The sequence below is a fragment of the Oratosquilla oratoria genome, chromosome 6, assembly GCF_046742065.1.
Source record: "Oratosquilla oratoria isolate Oo_2021 chromosome 6, ASM4674206v1, whole genome shotgun sequence".
NCBI lineage: Eukaryota > Metazoa > Arthropoda > Malacostraca > Stomatopoda > Squillidae > Oratosquilla > Oratosquilla oratoria.
In genome coordinates, this window is record NC_134782.1 from 34,515,403 (window position 1) to 34,528,557 (window position 13,155).

General features: G+C 41.6%; 1 protein-coding gene across 7 annotated transcripts in view; it reads right to left on the reverse strand.

Annotated features, from left to right (window-relative positions):
* Positions 1 to 10,363: 10,363 nt before the first annotated feature.
* Positions 10,364 to 13,155, reverse strand: part of Rev1 (Rev1 DNA directed polymerase) — a 95,444-nt gene continuing 92,652 nt past the window's right edge. For 5 of the 7 annotated variants that reach the window (XM_076186663.1, XM_076186660.1, XM_076186661.1 and 2 more), the window contains 2 exons: positions 12,892 to 13,022; positions 12,141 to 12,602 (listed from right to left, as the gene is read on the reverse strand). In XM_076186663.1, the coding sequence (XP_076042778.1) occupies positions 12,905 to 13,022 (118 nt within the window). In that variant the 3' untranslated portion in view covers positions 12,141 to 12,602; positions 12,892 to 12,904. Of the gene's footprint in view, positions 11,036 to 12,140; positions 12,603 to 12,891; positions 13,023 to 13,155 lie in introns of those variants that run through there. The other 2 variants (XR_012966476.1, XM_076186664.1) reach the window with 2 other exon arrangements.

Below are 13,155 nucleotides of genomic sequence, written 5' to 3' on the forward strand. Positions count from 1 at the left end.
TAGGACACCACTTATCACTTCTTCCCAGTTTGAGAATTTATCTCTAATTACTACTCTCATTTTCCTCCCAATCAGGATCTTCTTCGTTTCCTCCTTTATATATTGGTACTATGTTTGCATCTTTCCAATCTTGCAAGACCTTTCCTTCTTTGAGTGAAAAGTCTATTATCTTGTATAATTTGTCTGTCAGTTCGTCTATACATTTTTTCAGTATCCAATTTGCAATTCCATCCAGTCCATGCGATTTCCTTGCAATTCCATCCGGCCCATGCGAATTTCCTAACATCTAGGTTTTTTATTTGGTTTCTTATTTCTTTCTGTTACCTTTATTTCTTCAATTTTAGGGGATCTTTCTTGTTGTCCATCTTCCCAAATTTGTGAGCTCTCAATTGTAAAAACAGACCTGAAATGTCTGATCATAACTTCTGCCATTTCTGTGTCAACTATATATTCTTTATCTCCACGCAGTTTTACTATCTCATGTTTATTCTTTCATTTGTCATACATCTGTAAAAGAGTTTAGGTTCATCTTTACATTTGTCTACAATATCTTTTTTTCTTTCCTGTGTATCTTCACATATTCATTCCTAAGTTTTATATATGTTTGCCATTTGGATGTTTTTTTTTCTCTTTTCCATCTTTTCCAGGCTTTGTCTCTTCTGTCTTGAGCCTCACTGCACCTTTTGTTATACCAACACTTATTATAAATCTTTTTTTGCTTCTTCTTTGGTACATATTTATCAATTCCTTCTTTGTACTTTTCTTTGAATATGTTCCATTTGTCTTCCATCTTTGTTTCCTCTTTGGAGAATTTATCCCAGTTTGTGTTTTGGAATTTTTTTCTTAGTTTTACAAAATCCGTTTTGTTGTACATTAATCTTCCTTCTCTATGTTTATCATTCCTACCAACATTGTTTTGTTCTTTTAATTCAAACTATTAGTATATGGTCACTCTTTCCAATTGGTGTTTTATACTCCATTATGTTCACAATATCTGGTTCAGAAGTTGATATTAAGTCTAGTTTTGATGGTTCCTCATTGTTTCTATATCTAGTATTTCCCTTAACCCATTGTGTTTAGGTGTATTTGATGGTCATATCCAGCAGAATGTTGCTCCAAAGTTCTTCTCCCCCTTTTACTATCATTTCTTCCCAGATTATATCCTTTGCATTAAAATCATCCATGATTACTATGTTACCACCCTCTTTCAGTAACTCATTTAGCACATTCATTGTGTCTTCCAGTAACTTAGAATGATCGCTATCAGACAAAGCCTGTGTTTTTGGTGGTACATACACTGCAACAAATTTTCTGGTTTTCATCTTTTTGTTTACAATATTACATAATTATACCAAAGGTTTTTCCCCCTTACAAGGGAGGTAACCAAAAAGAAGAAGCATTAAAACCATTCTCACCCACTCCATCCCTAATACACTCCACTCCCCTCCACCCTCCCTCGTATCTTGGCACCTCCTGGAAGACGGGTCATCCCTGCATCTTGTCCACTGCCCTGGGTCAGAGACAGTGTTGCAAGACACAGCAAGGCTGCTTCATAATGAAATCGGCGACCCCCCTCTCCATCCCCTCATGCATAAAAGGAGAAGACGGGGAGAAATCCCTTTGGGCTGCGTCAAATTTTGCTCACACATAATACCTCACCCCCCATCCCCCCACCCATTCCACCTCATGCATCACAACATCATCCATATACAACCATTCTCCATTCACCCCTGTCTTCTGTCCTCTCCCATCCTTCCTCAACAGACATTCCCCTCTTCCCCAAAGCCCCTTTCACCCCATCCATCCATCTCATCCTAGGTCACCCCCTCATGTTCACTCCCTCCACATCTGCCTTTCATACCTCTTTTACTAGTCTTTCTTCACTCATTCTTTCCATGTGTCTAAACCATCCCAATACTCTTTCATCCACCCTATCTCCCAACTCCCTGACCACTCTTGTTCTCCTCCTCACATCCTCATTCCTCACTCTTATCCAGCCTAGTAACCCCTATCATACTTCTCAGATACCTCATCTCAAACACATTCAAACTCCTTCTCTCTTCCTCTCTTATGTTCCATGTTTCTGCCCCATACAGTGCTGTTGGCACAATCACTCCTTCATACAATCTCCTCTTAGCATCCATTCCCAAATGTCTATTCCTCATTACACTTTTTAAACCACCAAGGCACTTCTCTCAATCTACATTCTACCTCCACCTCCACTCCACCCTTTCCTGCCACATTCACACCCGAGTATCTAAAACTATCTACTTCCTCCAGTCGCTCTCCCTTAACCACTTCCATACAGTGACGCCTACGTAGGCAGCATGAGGAGCAAGTGGGTACTCGATGATGCCGACGTTGGCATCTTGATTATATTTATTGTAGTCATACCTATGTAACTTCCATTCTCTCTAAACTGGCTTCATCATATTTTCTATGGTTATCAAAATACACGGGTGAAAGAGAACGAACGATTGAGCACTGACTTTATTTTTTATAATGCGATTATTATGACGCAACATCGCACGTCGGGCAGCTAATGCTGCCCGACATGCGATGTGCCCCGGAGTGAAGAGGTTAATGCTCACTTCCAGTCTGCTGCCACTTTCACCCCTTTTACATCTCATCACCTTACTTTTACTAACATTTATCTTCAACTTTCTTCTTTCACACACTCTCCCAAACTCTGTCACCAACTTCCTCCATCCCTCCTCTGATCCTGCTACAAGTGCAGTGTCATCTGCAAACAAGAGCTGGCTCACCTCCCACTTTTTTCCATTTTCTTTAAACATCTCCAATCCCTGACCCGTCACCCTTGCATTTACCTCTCGCACCACCCCATCTATGTATACGTTGAACAGCTAGGGCGACATAACGCATCCCTGACGAAGTCCTACCTTTACCTCGAACCACTCACTCTCTCCATTTCTAATCCTGACACGTGCTCTACTGCTCTCGTAAAAATTCTTGACAGCTCCTAGAAGCTTTCCTCCTATCTCGTATATCTGCAAAACCTCCCACAGTGCCTTCCTGTCTACCCTGTCGTAAGCCTTTTCCAGATCCATAAAAGCCAAAAAAACATCTTTACCTTTTCCTATAGTCTTACCACAAAAATCTGATCTATGCAACCTCTACCTGTCCTAAATCCACACTGCTCCTCCCCAATCACTCCCTCTGTTCCTCTCCTAATCCTCTCATTCAAGATCCTCCCATAAGCCTTCCCAACTACACTTAACAAGCTAATCCCTCTGAAACTACTGCACTCACACTTGTCCCCTTTTCCCTTGTAAAGTGGAACTATACAGGCACACCTCCAGTCCTCCGGCACTCTACCCTCTCTCCAGCAAACAATTTACAATCTTAATCATAATTAATTCTACATTACCTTTGCCTTCATTAATCTTTTGTCACATTTAGACCCTTTTTGGTCAATATCATGACACCTCCCTGCTTGTCTGTTCTATTTTTCGCCCAGTGGTTGTACAGACTTTGTCCTATTATACTTGTTGATAGAGGTCCTTTCAGTTTTCTCTCCACAATTCCCATAATGTCAGGTTTCTCTTATTTCTAGATAGTCAGAGAAGGCAGTGAGAGGAAGGTGGGTAGAGTATTTTAGGGAGTTGCTAAATGTGAAAGAGGATAGGGAGAGAAAGGTAGTTGCAGTGGGAAGCGCTAAGAAAATGAGAGTGATGAGTGAGGAAAATGGAGGAGAAATAGGGAAGGATGAAGTGAAAGCAGCTGTTAAGATGATGAGAGCAGGTAAGGCACCAGGGTTGGATGGATGCCATGCAGAATGTCTGAATAAAGGAGGTACAGTTATGGTGGACTGGCTGGTGAGGTTATTTAATGTTTCTTTAAGAGAGGGTAGAGTGCCAGAAGACTGGAGGAGTGCCTGTATAGTTCCGCTTTACAAAGGAAAGGGGGACAAGTGTGAGTGTAGTAGTTACAGAGGGATAAGCTTGTTGAGTGTAGTTGGGAAGACTTATGCGAGGGTCTTGATTGAGAGGATTAGGAGAGGAACAGAGGGAGTAATTAGTGAGGAACAGTGTGGTTTTAGATGTGTAGATCAGATTTTTGTGGTAAGACAGATATGTGAGAAAGCTATAGGAAAAGGTAAGGATGTTTTTTGGGCTTTTATGGATCTGGAAAAGGCTTACGACAGGGTAGACAGGAAGGCACTGTGGGAGGTACTGCAGATATATGGGATAGGAGGAAAGCTGTTAAGAGCAGTCAAGAGTTTTTATGATAGTAAAGCTTGTGTTAGGATTAGAAATGGAGAGAGTGAATGGTTTGAGGTAAAGGTGGGGCTTTGTCAGGGGTGTGTTATGTCGCCCTGGCTGTTCAATCTTTACATGGATGGGGTGGTGCGAGAGGTGAATGCAAGGGTAGTGGGTGGGTTGGAGATGATTAAAGAAAATGGAGAAAAGTGGGAGGTGAGACAGTTGTTGTTTGCCGACGACACTGCGCTTGTAGCAGGATCTGAGGAGGGATTGAGGAAGTTAGTGACAGAGTTTGAGAAGGTGTGTGAAAGAAGGAAGCTGAAGATAAATGTGGGCAAAAGTAAGGTGACGAGATGTACAAGGGGAGAGAGTGACAGTAGGCTGGAAGTGAGCATTAAGGGTGAGAAACTGGAGGAAGTGGATAGTTTCAGATACTTGGGTGCGAATGTGACAGGAAAGGGAGGAGTGGGGGTGGAGGTAGAATATAGATTGAGAGAAGCAAGTAAATGCCTTGGTGGATTAAAAAGTGTAATGAGAAATAGACATCTGGGAATGGATGCTACGAGGAGAATGTTTGAAGGAGTGATTGTGCCAACAGCACTGTATGGGGCAGAAACATGGAACATAAGAGAGGAAGAAAGGAGTTTGAATGTGTTTGAAATGAGGTGTCTGAGAAGTATGATAGGGGCTACTGGGCTGGATAGAGTGAGAAACGAGGAGGTGAGGAGGAGAACGGGTGGAAAAGGAGCTGGGAGATAGGGTTGATGAAAGAGTATTAGGATGGTTTAGACACATGAAAAGAATGAGTGAAGAAAGATTAGTAAAAGAAGTGTGGAAGGCGGAGGTGGAAGGAGTGAATATGAGGGGGCGTCCTAGGATGAGATGGATGGATGGGGTGAAAGGGGCTTTACAAAAGAGAGGAATGTCTGTAGAGGAAGGATGGGAGAGGACAGAAGATAGGGGTGAATGGAGAAGGGTTGTGTATAGATGAGGCTGTGATGCATGAGGGGGTGTGGGTGGGGGATGGGGGGAGGAAGTATGTATGAGAAAAAAAAAAAAAAATTGACGCAGCCCAAAGGGATTTCTCCCCGTCTTTTCCTTTTCTGCATGAGGGGACGGAGAGGGGGGGTCGCCGAATTTATTTTCAGAGGTCTATGTTGTTTATCTTTTGAATATGCCTATCCTGTGGATCTTGTCACTTTCCTTATCAAAAATTTGCTCTTCATCCTATATTTCTTTCAAAATTTCCTTAGCAATTTCCTTCAAATTTTCGCTCTGGTATTTATACATATCATGTTTTTCCTGGATACCATGGACCACATGTCACTTACCTTTGTCAACTGTATCTCTCACCCAATTTTATTTTCTATATTTACTTTCATAACTATTTCTTTTGTATTTTCCTCCCTCTGCTTTTGTACTATTTCTCTAAAAGATATTTTATGATTTTTCCATTGATTTTTTATTTCAATGAGGTCTGTTTCTTTGACTCTTCCACCTTTCCGGTCACTACCTGTAATTGCTCTTTGACCTCCTTTTTCAGTTCTTCATTTTTTTGTCCTCATTTTTCATTCTTTCATTTTCTTTTTTGAGGATATCAATTTCGCTCTTTAGGTCACTTAATTCTCTAATCATTTGCTCATTACTCTCACGCGAAGTAATCAATTCCCTAAGTACAGCTCGGTAGTCCAATTTTAAATCTATGATTTCTTCCAATAATTCATTTACTTCGTGATTTCTTAATGCATTACTATATCTAACTTCTCTATCTATATCTAAGCTTTTACCTATTTCTCCTGTATTTCTTTGAAAACCTGAAAAACTGCCGTTCTCCCACTAGTCCAGGCAATATAGCACATTCTAGGGCCCAACTTGGAACAAATTGCAACAGAATTGTTTTCACCACAGGGCATGCCCATGAGGTGTCTAGAACATCATACTAAAAGTCCTAAGAAATCCACATTGAGGAAATATGTCTAATTTGCATAAATCCAAGATGGCCGCCAATTTTCGATAATTTGCCATATCTTCGCATTTAGATGTAATAATTGAGTAATTGAAAGTGCTAAAATGGGGTTTTTGAACACAAGAATTCACGTGGAATAGGTTACATTTTTATTGGATAAAGAATTTATAGCCAAAAATCCAATATGCTGGAAAGAATGTCTATTTTTAAAATGTATTTGCTCAACATTTCATATTTTTCGGTGCATTTTTTAACCTAGGGCCTACTGAAATGTAGGAAAACACAATTGTAGCCATAGATAAGTTTATTATCATACTCATGAACAACAGTAAGCCTATGTTTCAACAACAGATCATCAACATTAATTTCAAGAGTGTCAATTCCAGTTGTGCCACTTTGCGGTATCCGGCTTAAGCGTCGTCGTCTACATTATCTGATAAATCTGGCACCTGTGAGTTAGAACAACTTGTACCACGACATTCTCTACACACGGCAGTGCAATGGAGACCATATTTTTGGCATGTGCACCTCCTTGTATTGCAGTTTTTCTTGCAGCTACAACAGATGACATCCAGTATCTCCGGTGGTGCTGCGGGCTGATCTGTCTGTATAGGCATGTACCTTCTGTGCACAATGTGCCATCCCCAATCTTGTGGCTTCATGTTGACACATGTTCCTTTCCACTCCATTACCTGGTAATAGACACGGAGGCTATGGAATCTTGCAGCTGCTGATGTTGGGGGTAGAGTTTGTGGTTCCACGGAAGATGTGCTCTTGGAAAACCGTTTGTATCTTAAGCTGTCCAGTCCTTCCTCTCTGGTACCACCGTACATTGATACCAGAGCTTTCTCTCCTGCAGCAGTTATGTCCTTCGGTGTTTGCTCTGATTTGTGGAACATCTCTGATTGCTCACGAAACAGGGAATCAGTCTTCACCTTCTTCACTGCCAAACCTTTTCCCAATCCAAACAGGCGACTAGTGGTATCGCAGCCAAGAATAGCATGGACAAAGAGCACATGGTCGCAAATCTGAGGACCCAGCAACTCTTTCGACTGCTTTATGCACCATACCCTTCTCGATTTGGTGGCTTGCTTTGACTCTGATACCAGAAACAGTTCGTTTGCGGTCATATCACCGTGATACAACAGTAGGACCAACAAATCTGTGTCGTCACCAATGAGAACCGTATCTCTTGTTCTGGCAAAGGCAAGGGCTGTTTAAACAATGAGGACATCAGCATCATGCTTTGCGTGTTCTGTGCTGCATCCAGCCCTTTCTAGTTTGTCGCTGAGAAAATGTATGAAGCGCTGTTTGTTTGTCTTGTTGTTCAGGAAGTCCTCCTTCTTGGATTGGATGATCATATCACCAGCAAAGTTTACGGTCAAACTAGAGCAGGTTCCTGTTCTTCTTTGTTGTGTGGCATCTTTAGTTGTGGGTTCATTTCTGTAGCCATCAAAAACAATGACAGCAGCTCCATATTTCTGTGTCACATATCTGACATAAATCTGACACACACTATCATATGTGGAACCTCTTGGCCAGGGAATCCGATGGAGTAGCGCGCCGCCATCAAGGACATATTGGACTTGGTCTCCATTCAGCTCACGTTGTTCATCTATAGACTTCCACAGAACATCAGCAAGGACTGCCTTATTGGCCTGCAAGGGAAGGGATGACGAGTCAAATAAGGCAGGAGGGTGGCTACAGAGTTCGAACTTAAATAATGTACAAGTCTTCGCACCGTTCACCTACAATTACCAGTCGCTGGAGCACCAATTGTGGATCCACTACTACAGATTCCCCTCTGACTTTGACAGTTGATCTGGATGCAAGTGTCATTGCTTAATCGGCTTTTCGGAAGGTGAACTCTTCCACAGATTTCCCTGCCATGCTCACAAGAATCTTGTCTCCAATTTCTTTTGCTTGGTCAACATTGACTCCGTCCTGAGCGGCCATGCCATTAGCAATGTTGTGAAGTGAGGTATTCTCCTTGAATGGATCTCCTTCCTTCAGATAGCTGATAAGATCGAGGGTGTCCTTGACATCTCTGGCCTGTCTAGCCTTCGAAATATCTTTGTGCTGGTCGCTGGTTTTGTAGGAGACCCCGCTGAACTTCTGCATTGCATCGTTGATGTTTGAGCATGCTGGCATGGATAGGACCCACAGTAAGTGCTGAGTCTCTGTCATCCCTTTTCCTCGAGTTAGGCCCCCATGCGTCTTTATACTTCTCATCAAAACCTGTTTGATGATCAGATCTGTGGAGAGACCTGCCCAGTATCTATCACTGCGCCGCACAATGTGGTATCCCTCTTGGAACTTCTTATACACATTCGGATGCGTATTTGGTAGTTCGGTCATCATTTGCAGGTATACATATGCAGACTTTGTATACAGTCGGTGTCCAGAAGCGGCAAGGTAGGGAAGCATATCGTGCACACATTGGAGGTGTAAGCTCCAGTTCCCTGTTCTTTCAGCCTTAATAAATTTCCGCAAGATGTCCACCATGTTGAGATACTGCAACCAGAGTTTTGATGTTAGCATAGTCATCATATCCTTTTTGTTGTCAAGTTCAGTCTGGATTCTTTGCAACACTTTTGCAGAAGAAACTTCTTCCACTGAGAGGGAAGAGGACATTGCTCTGTCATACAGTTCACTTGCTGTAGTTATGTCAGTCGTCACTGTATCTGAAGGAATATCTTGTGGTTCTACATTATCTGTCTCAGTATCAGCAGTTGCCACTTGTGGTTCCTGAACTGTGTCTTTGGTTGGCACAGGTACATTGTAGGCATCAGCGACCAAAATGGTGTTCAGTGCAGCATCAACCAGCGTAAGTCCCAGCACTGCTCTGGAAACAGCTTTGCCTGTCATCATGTGGGGCACTGTGTTTCCAGCATATACCACTTTGAGCAACTCTTGCAGTCCCGAGCCTGCCATTAAGTGACCTATGCTCCCAAGAAAGCTCATCTGCATGTGAAATCCCCCAAGCCTGAGGACTATGCGCTTGAGATCACTGACATTTGATTGAGACCTTATAATCGTTAAAGCTTTCCAGTACAAGGGTTGGTCGAATGTGAGGGCTGGAGTAACGTCGTATAGTTGAGCTTGGGTAGACACAAACTTCATTGTAGAGTAGATACATGAAGCTTGACTGGGATCAAGGTCAATCATTGGAAGGAATGTCACAGAAGCTTTTCCTGGGTGTTGACCTCGATGCAGGAACTGCATCATACCAAACCATGATGGCCTTGGAGAGTGGAGAAGTAAGGATGTCTTCCACAGTATATCTAACTCTGATGTTGGATCCTCTTCTGTCATGCGAACCAGTGGATTGTAGATGATAGGTTCTAATGCTGGAGGAATTTTGAAGTACTGAATGTTAATGCGACCAATGGCAGCAATCTCTTTATCCATCACACGGACTTTGGGGAGCCTTGCTTGTTTTTGTTTCTGGCGTAACAGCAACTATAATGCCCATTCCATGGAATGTCCCTGTGCCATCAATTGTTGCCACATTATGGTCCACATTATCGGCAATATACTCTATGTGGTGCTCTTCGAAATACCCAGGGATCTCAGTACCTTGTACAACAGCTGCACTCCGTTCATATTTCATGACCTCAGCATAGGAAGATGAAAACCCATGCCCGTGAAGTGTGTCCACCAAAAAACGTGACGCAAAATGGTGGTGCATCTGGATACCTAGGCCAAGCTGAAGAGGGGCTATTATTGTCCTTGGTCGTATGGCTTGCATTATGGCCTGCCCAATCGAAGCAAGTTTTACACCAACATTTTTACCAGCATACATAGTCCTAAGCAGTAATTGCAATGAGTTTGGAATGTAGCTAGCAGAATCAGCAATGTCTCCCGTGTCTGGATAGAAATCCTTTGGGGTTTCCATGGACTTTACATCACTGGCAATGAGTTTTGCAGCAGCTTCAATAATATTCAACTTGTCATCTTCAATATTTTCAGCTTTCTGTTGCTTGTGGAATGCATAGAGGATTGAGCTTGCTGAATCTCGCAGTGTGACCACACATTCTTTGGTGCTCATCACAGTCATTATAACCATCTTGCCAAAGTGCTCCTTTATTTTAGTTTTCATGTATTTAGCACTGTAAGGTTCATGCTCTGTGTTTTCAAGAAACTCTGACATTTTGAGAACAAGGTTATGTATGGTGGTTTGCTCCTCGTCATTTTCTTCTAAGAACTGAGCCACTTCCAGGAACGCTCACATTCTCTCGTCTATCTCAGGCCTTCCGAGTTTGAGCCTCTTTGATTTGTCGCCAGTACTACTGGTGTCTAAAGAGTGCTTAGTAGGAATGCTTTTCCCTGTCCTAAAGTTGCTACTGCACTGCTGGTGATACATTGCATCCGCTGCGTGTAGGTCATTCACCACTGCTATTCTGCCTAATACTGTTGCAGACCATTCGTCATTTCTAGAATGACAAACCTGAAGGATACTCTTCTGAAAGTCTTCTGTTCTAACTGGGAAAACACCCAGTTCTCTGCTTCCTACCAGTTTTAGCTGACTGTCCACAAAACAAGCAGTGTTCTTGAAAATTTAAGTGTAGTTCAGAACGGAGCTCACAGCCGGGTTTTGGTGGTTGTTGCTGCCTTGCTAGGTCATGTGCAATGTTATATGCTTTGCAATAGTTGCGGCGACATTCCACGCGTAGTGTCTCTCCTGGATTCACTACCAATCGCTACCACGTTGACTACTTGCACGATTCACGCCATCGCTGCCTTTTGTTCGAAGAACAACTGTCGCCTTTCCGTCAGAGATTGATTCATTACAGATGCGACACTTCTCCATTGTCAATATTTGTTGAATCTCAGATTAATTACCCTGGAATAGAAACAAAAATACAGATAGTCAAGAGTTAGTCACATGTGGCAGCATAACAGTCACATTTTATTTATTATTGGAGTCATATTTATTTTTTTTTCTTATGTTTCGGATACCACGTATATGAAAATCTTTCGATATTTTTTGCCCATATTGGATTTTTGGCTATAAATTCTTTATCCAATAAAAATGTAACCTATTCCACGTGAATTCTTGTGTTCAAAAACCCCATTTCAGCACTTTAAATTACTCAATTATTACATCTAAATGCGGAGATATGGCAAATTATCGAAAATTGGCGGCCATCTTGGATTTATGCAAATTAGACATATTTCCTCAACGTGGATTTCTTAAGACTTTTAGTATGATGTTCTAGACACCTCATGGGCATGCCCTGTGGTGAAAACAATTGTGTTGCAATTTGTTCCAAGTCGAACCTTATTTTGCCTGGACTACACCTTTGGTTTATCCTTGGAGTATCAATCAAATAAGTTTTTTTGGGAATGACACCTCTTGGACTTTCCACTTTACTTATATCCAGGCCTCTCTTTGTTGGTTCATTTAATATTCTTTCGTCTTTTTCTTTCTCCATTGTGCCAAACTATACTTATTTCAAGAACTGGATTATACTTTATCGGTCACACGAGAAACATAGCCTACACATCCCGCACAATATCATTCACATGTGTGAATGATATTTTGATACAGTCTATAGGGATTTCTCCCCATCTTCTCTTTTTCTGCATGAGGGGACGGAGAGGGAGGGGTCGCTGATTAAATGAAGTGACCTTGCTGTGCCTTGCTGCATTTCTACTGACTCAGGGCAATGTGCGAGATGCAGGGATGACCCATCATTCAGAAGCCAAGAAAAGAGGGAGGGAGAGGTGGTGAATGGGAGTGGAGTATGTGGGTATAAAATGGGTGGGAGTGGATTTATGCCTTTAATTTTGGCTACCTTCCTTGTAAGGGGGGAAAAAGCCCTTGATATATATGTATCACTGTATTATTATTATTATTTTTTTTTTTTTCACAATGTGTTTGAGATGAAGTATCTGAGAAGTATGGTAGGGCCTGGATGGATGAGGTGTTCAGAAATATATACCACTAAAGCAAATATATATATTAATAGAATACATATAAAATAATGCTTCAAAAATTTGCATTATTACACATCTTTTATACAAATTATACAAAATTTCTAATTATAACCTCCAATACATCAAATACTCACTGTGTGACATGCCAGAATACCACTAGTAACCAAACAATCTGCTCAATGCATGGGTTCCTTTGAAATATGGTAGGTATTGCCAAACATAAGCTCTTATGCACAGCTTAACATTTTTCACAGCCTCACCAGCATCTAAAATGCATCAATCACTGGCCTACTTGACCCAAGTCTTCAAGACAGGCATCATAAGTTTTACCCTAGGAATAGGTTTAGACACAAGATGCATCACAAATCTAAAGATCTATTTCTCCTCTCTTCTCTACTGGGTGCAAGGTCAGAGTGGAAGCAGATCAAGGCTGCCTGGCAGCAAGTGATGGGCATGCTACATCAAATTCCCTGAAAGGATATTAGAAGCATTGGACCTTTCATTACTGAAGAAAGATGGGAAAGAGGTGACATGATTGTAGTGTTCAGGTCATAAAAATGAGTAAGTAAAAATGACATATCATGAATTTTCATTTGGAACAGGAGGAAATCATGAGGTCATGGGAACAAACTGAAAAAGATGACATGGTTGAAGGATATCAAAACATAGTTTCCTGTACTAAATGCATCACTAATTAAGTAGATACAGAAATGGTATAAATGAGTGAGTGAGATATTGATACTAAAAGAGTGCTCTAACCTTTGAACTACTCTTATATGTCGGTCACCTTCAACTGAACCTTGTATATTTCAACCATACATTTTTGTACTTCCTGGACTATAGCTCTGTATGTGTACTGCCAATAAGCATTCTGAGTACTGTTGACCTTCCTGCATGAACAAAAACAAAGACATATTACAAACTAGCTATCTATTTATATATCAAAGGCCTCTTCCCCCTCACAAGGGAGGTAACCAACCAAGGTGCAAGCAGCTCTAAATAATGACTCAATATGACCAGTTT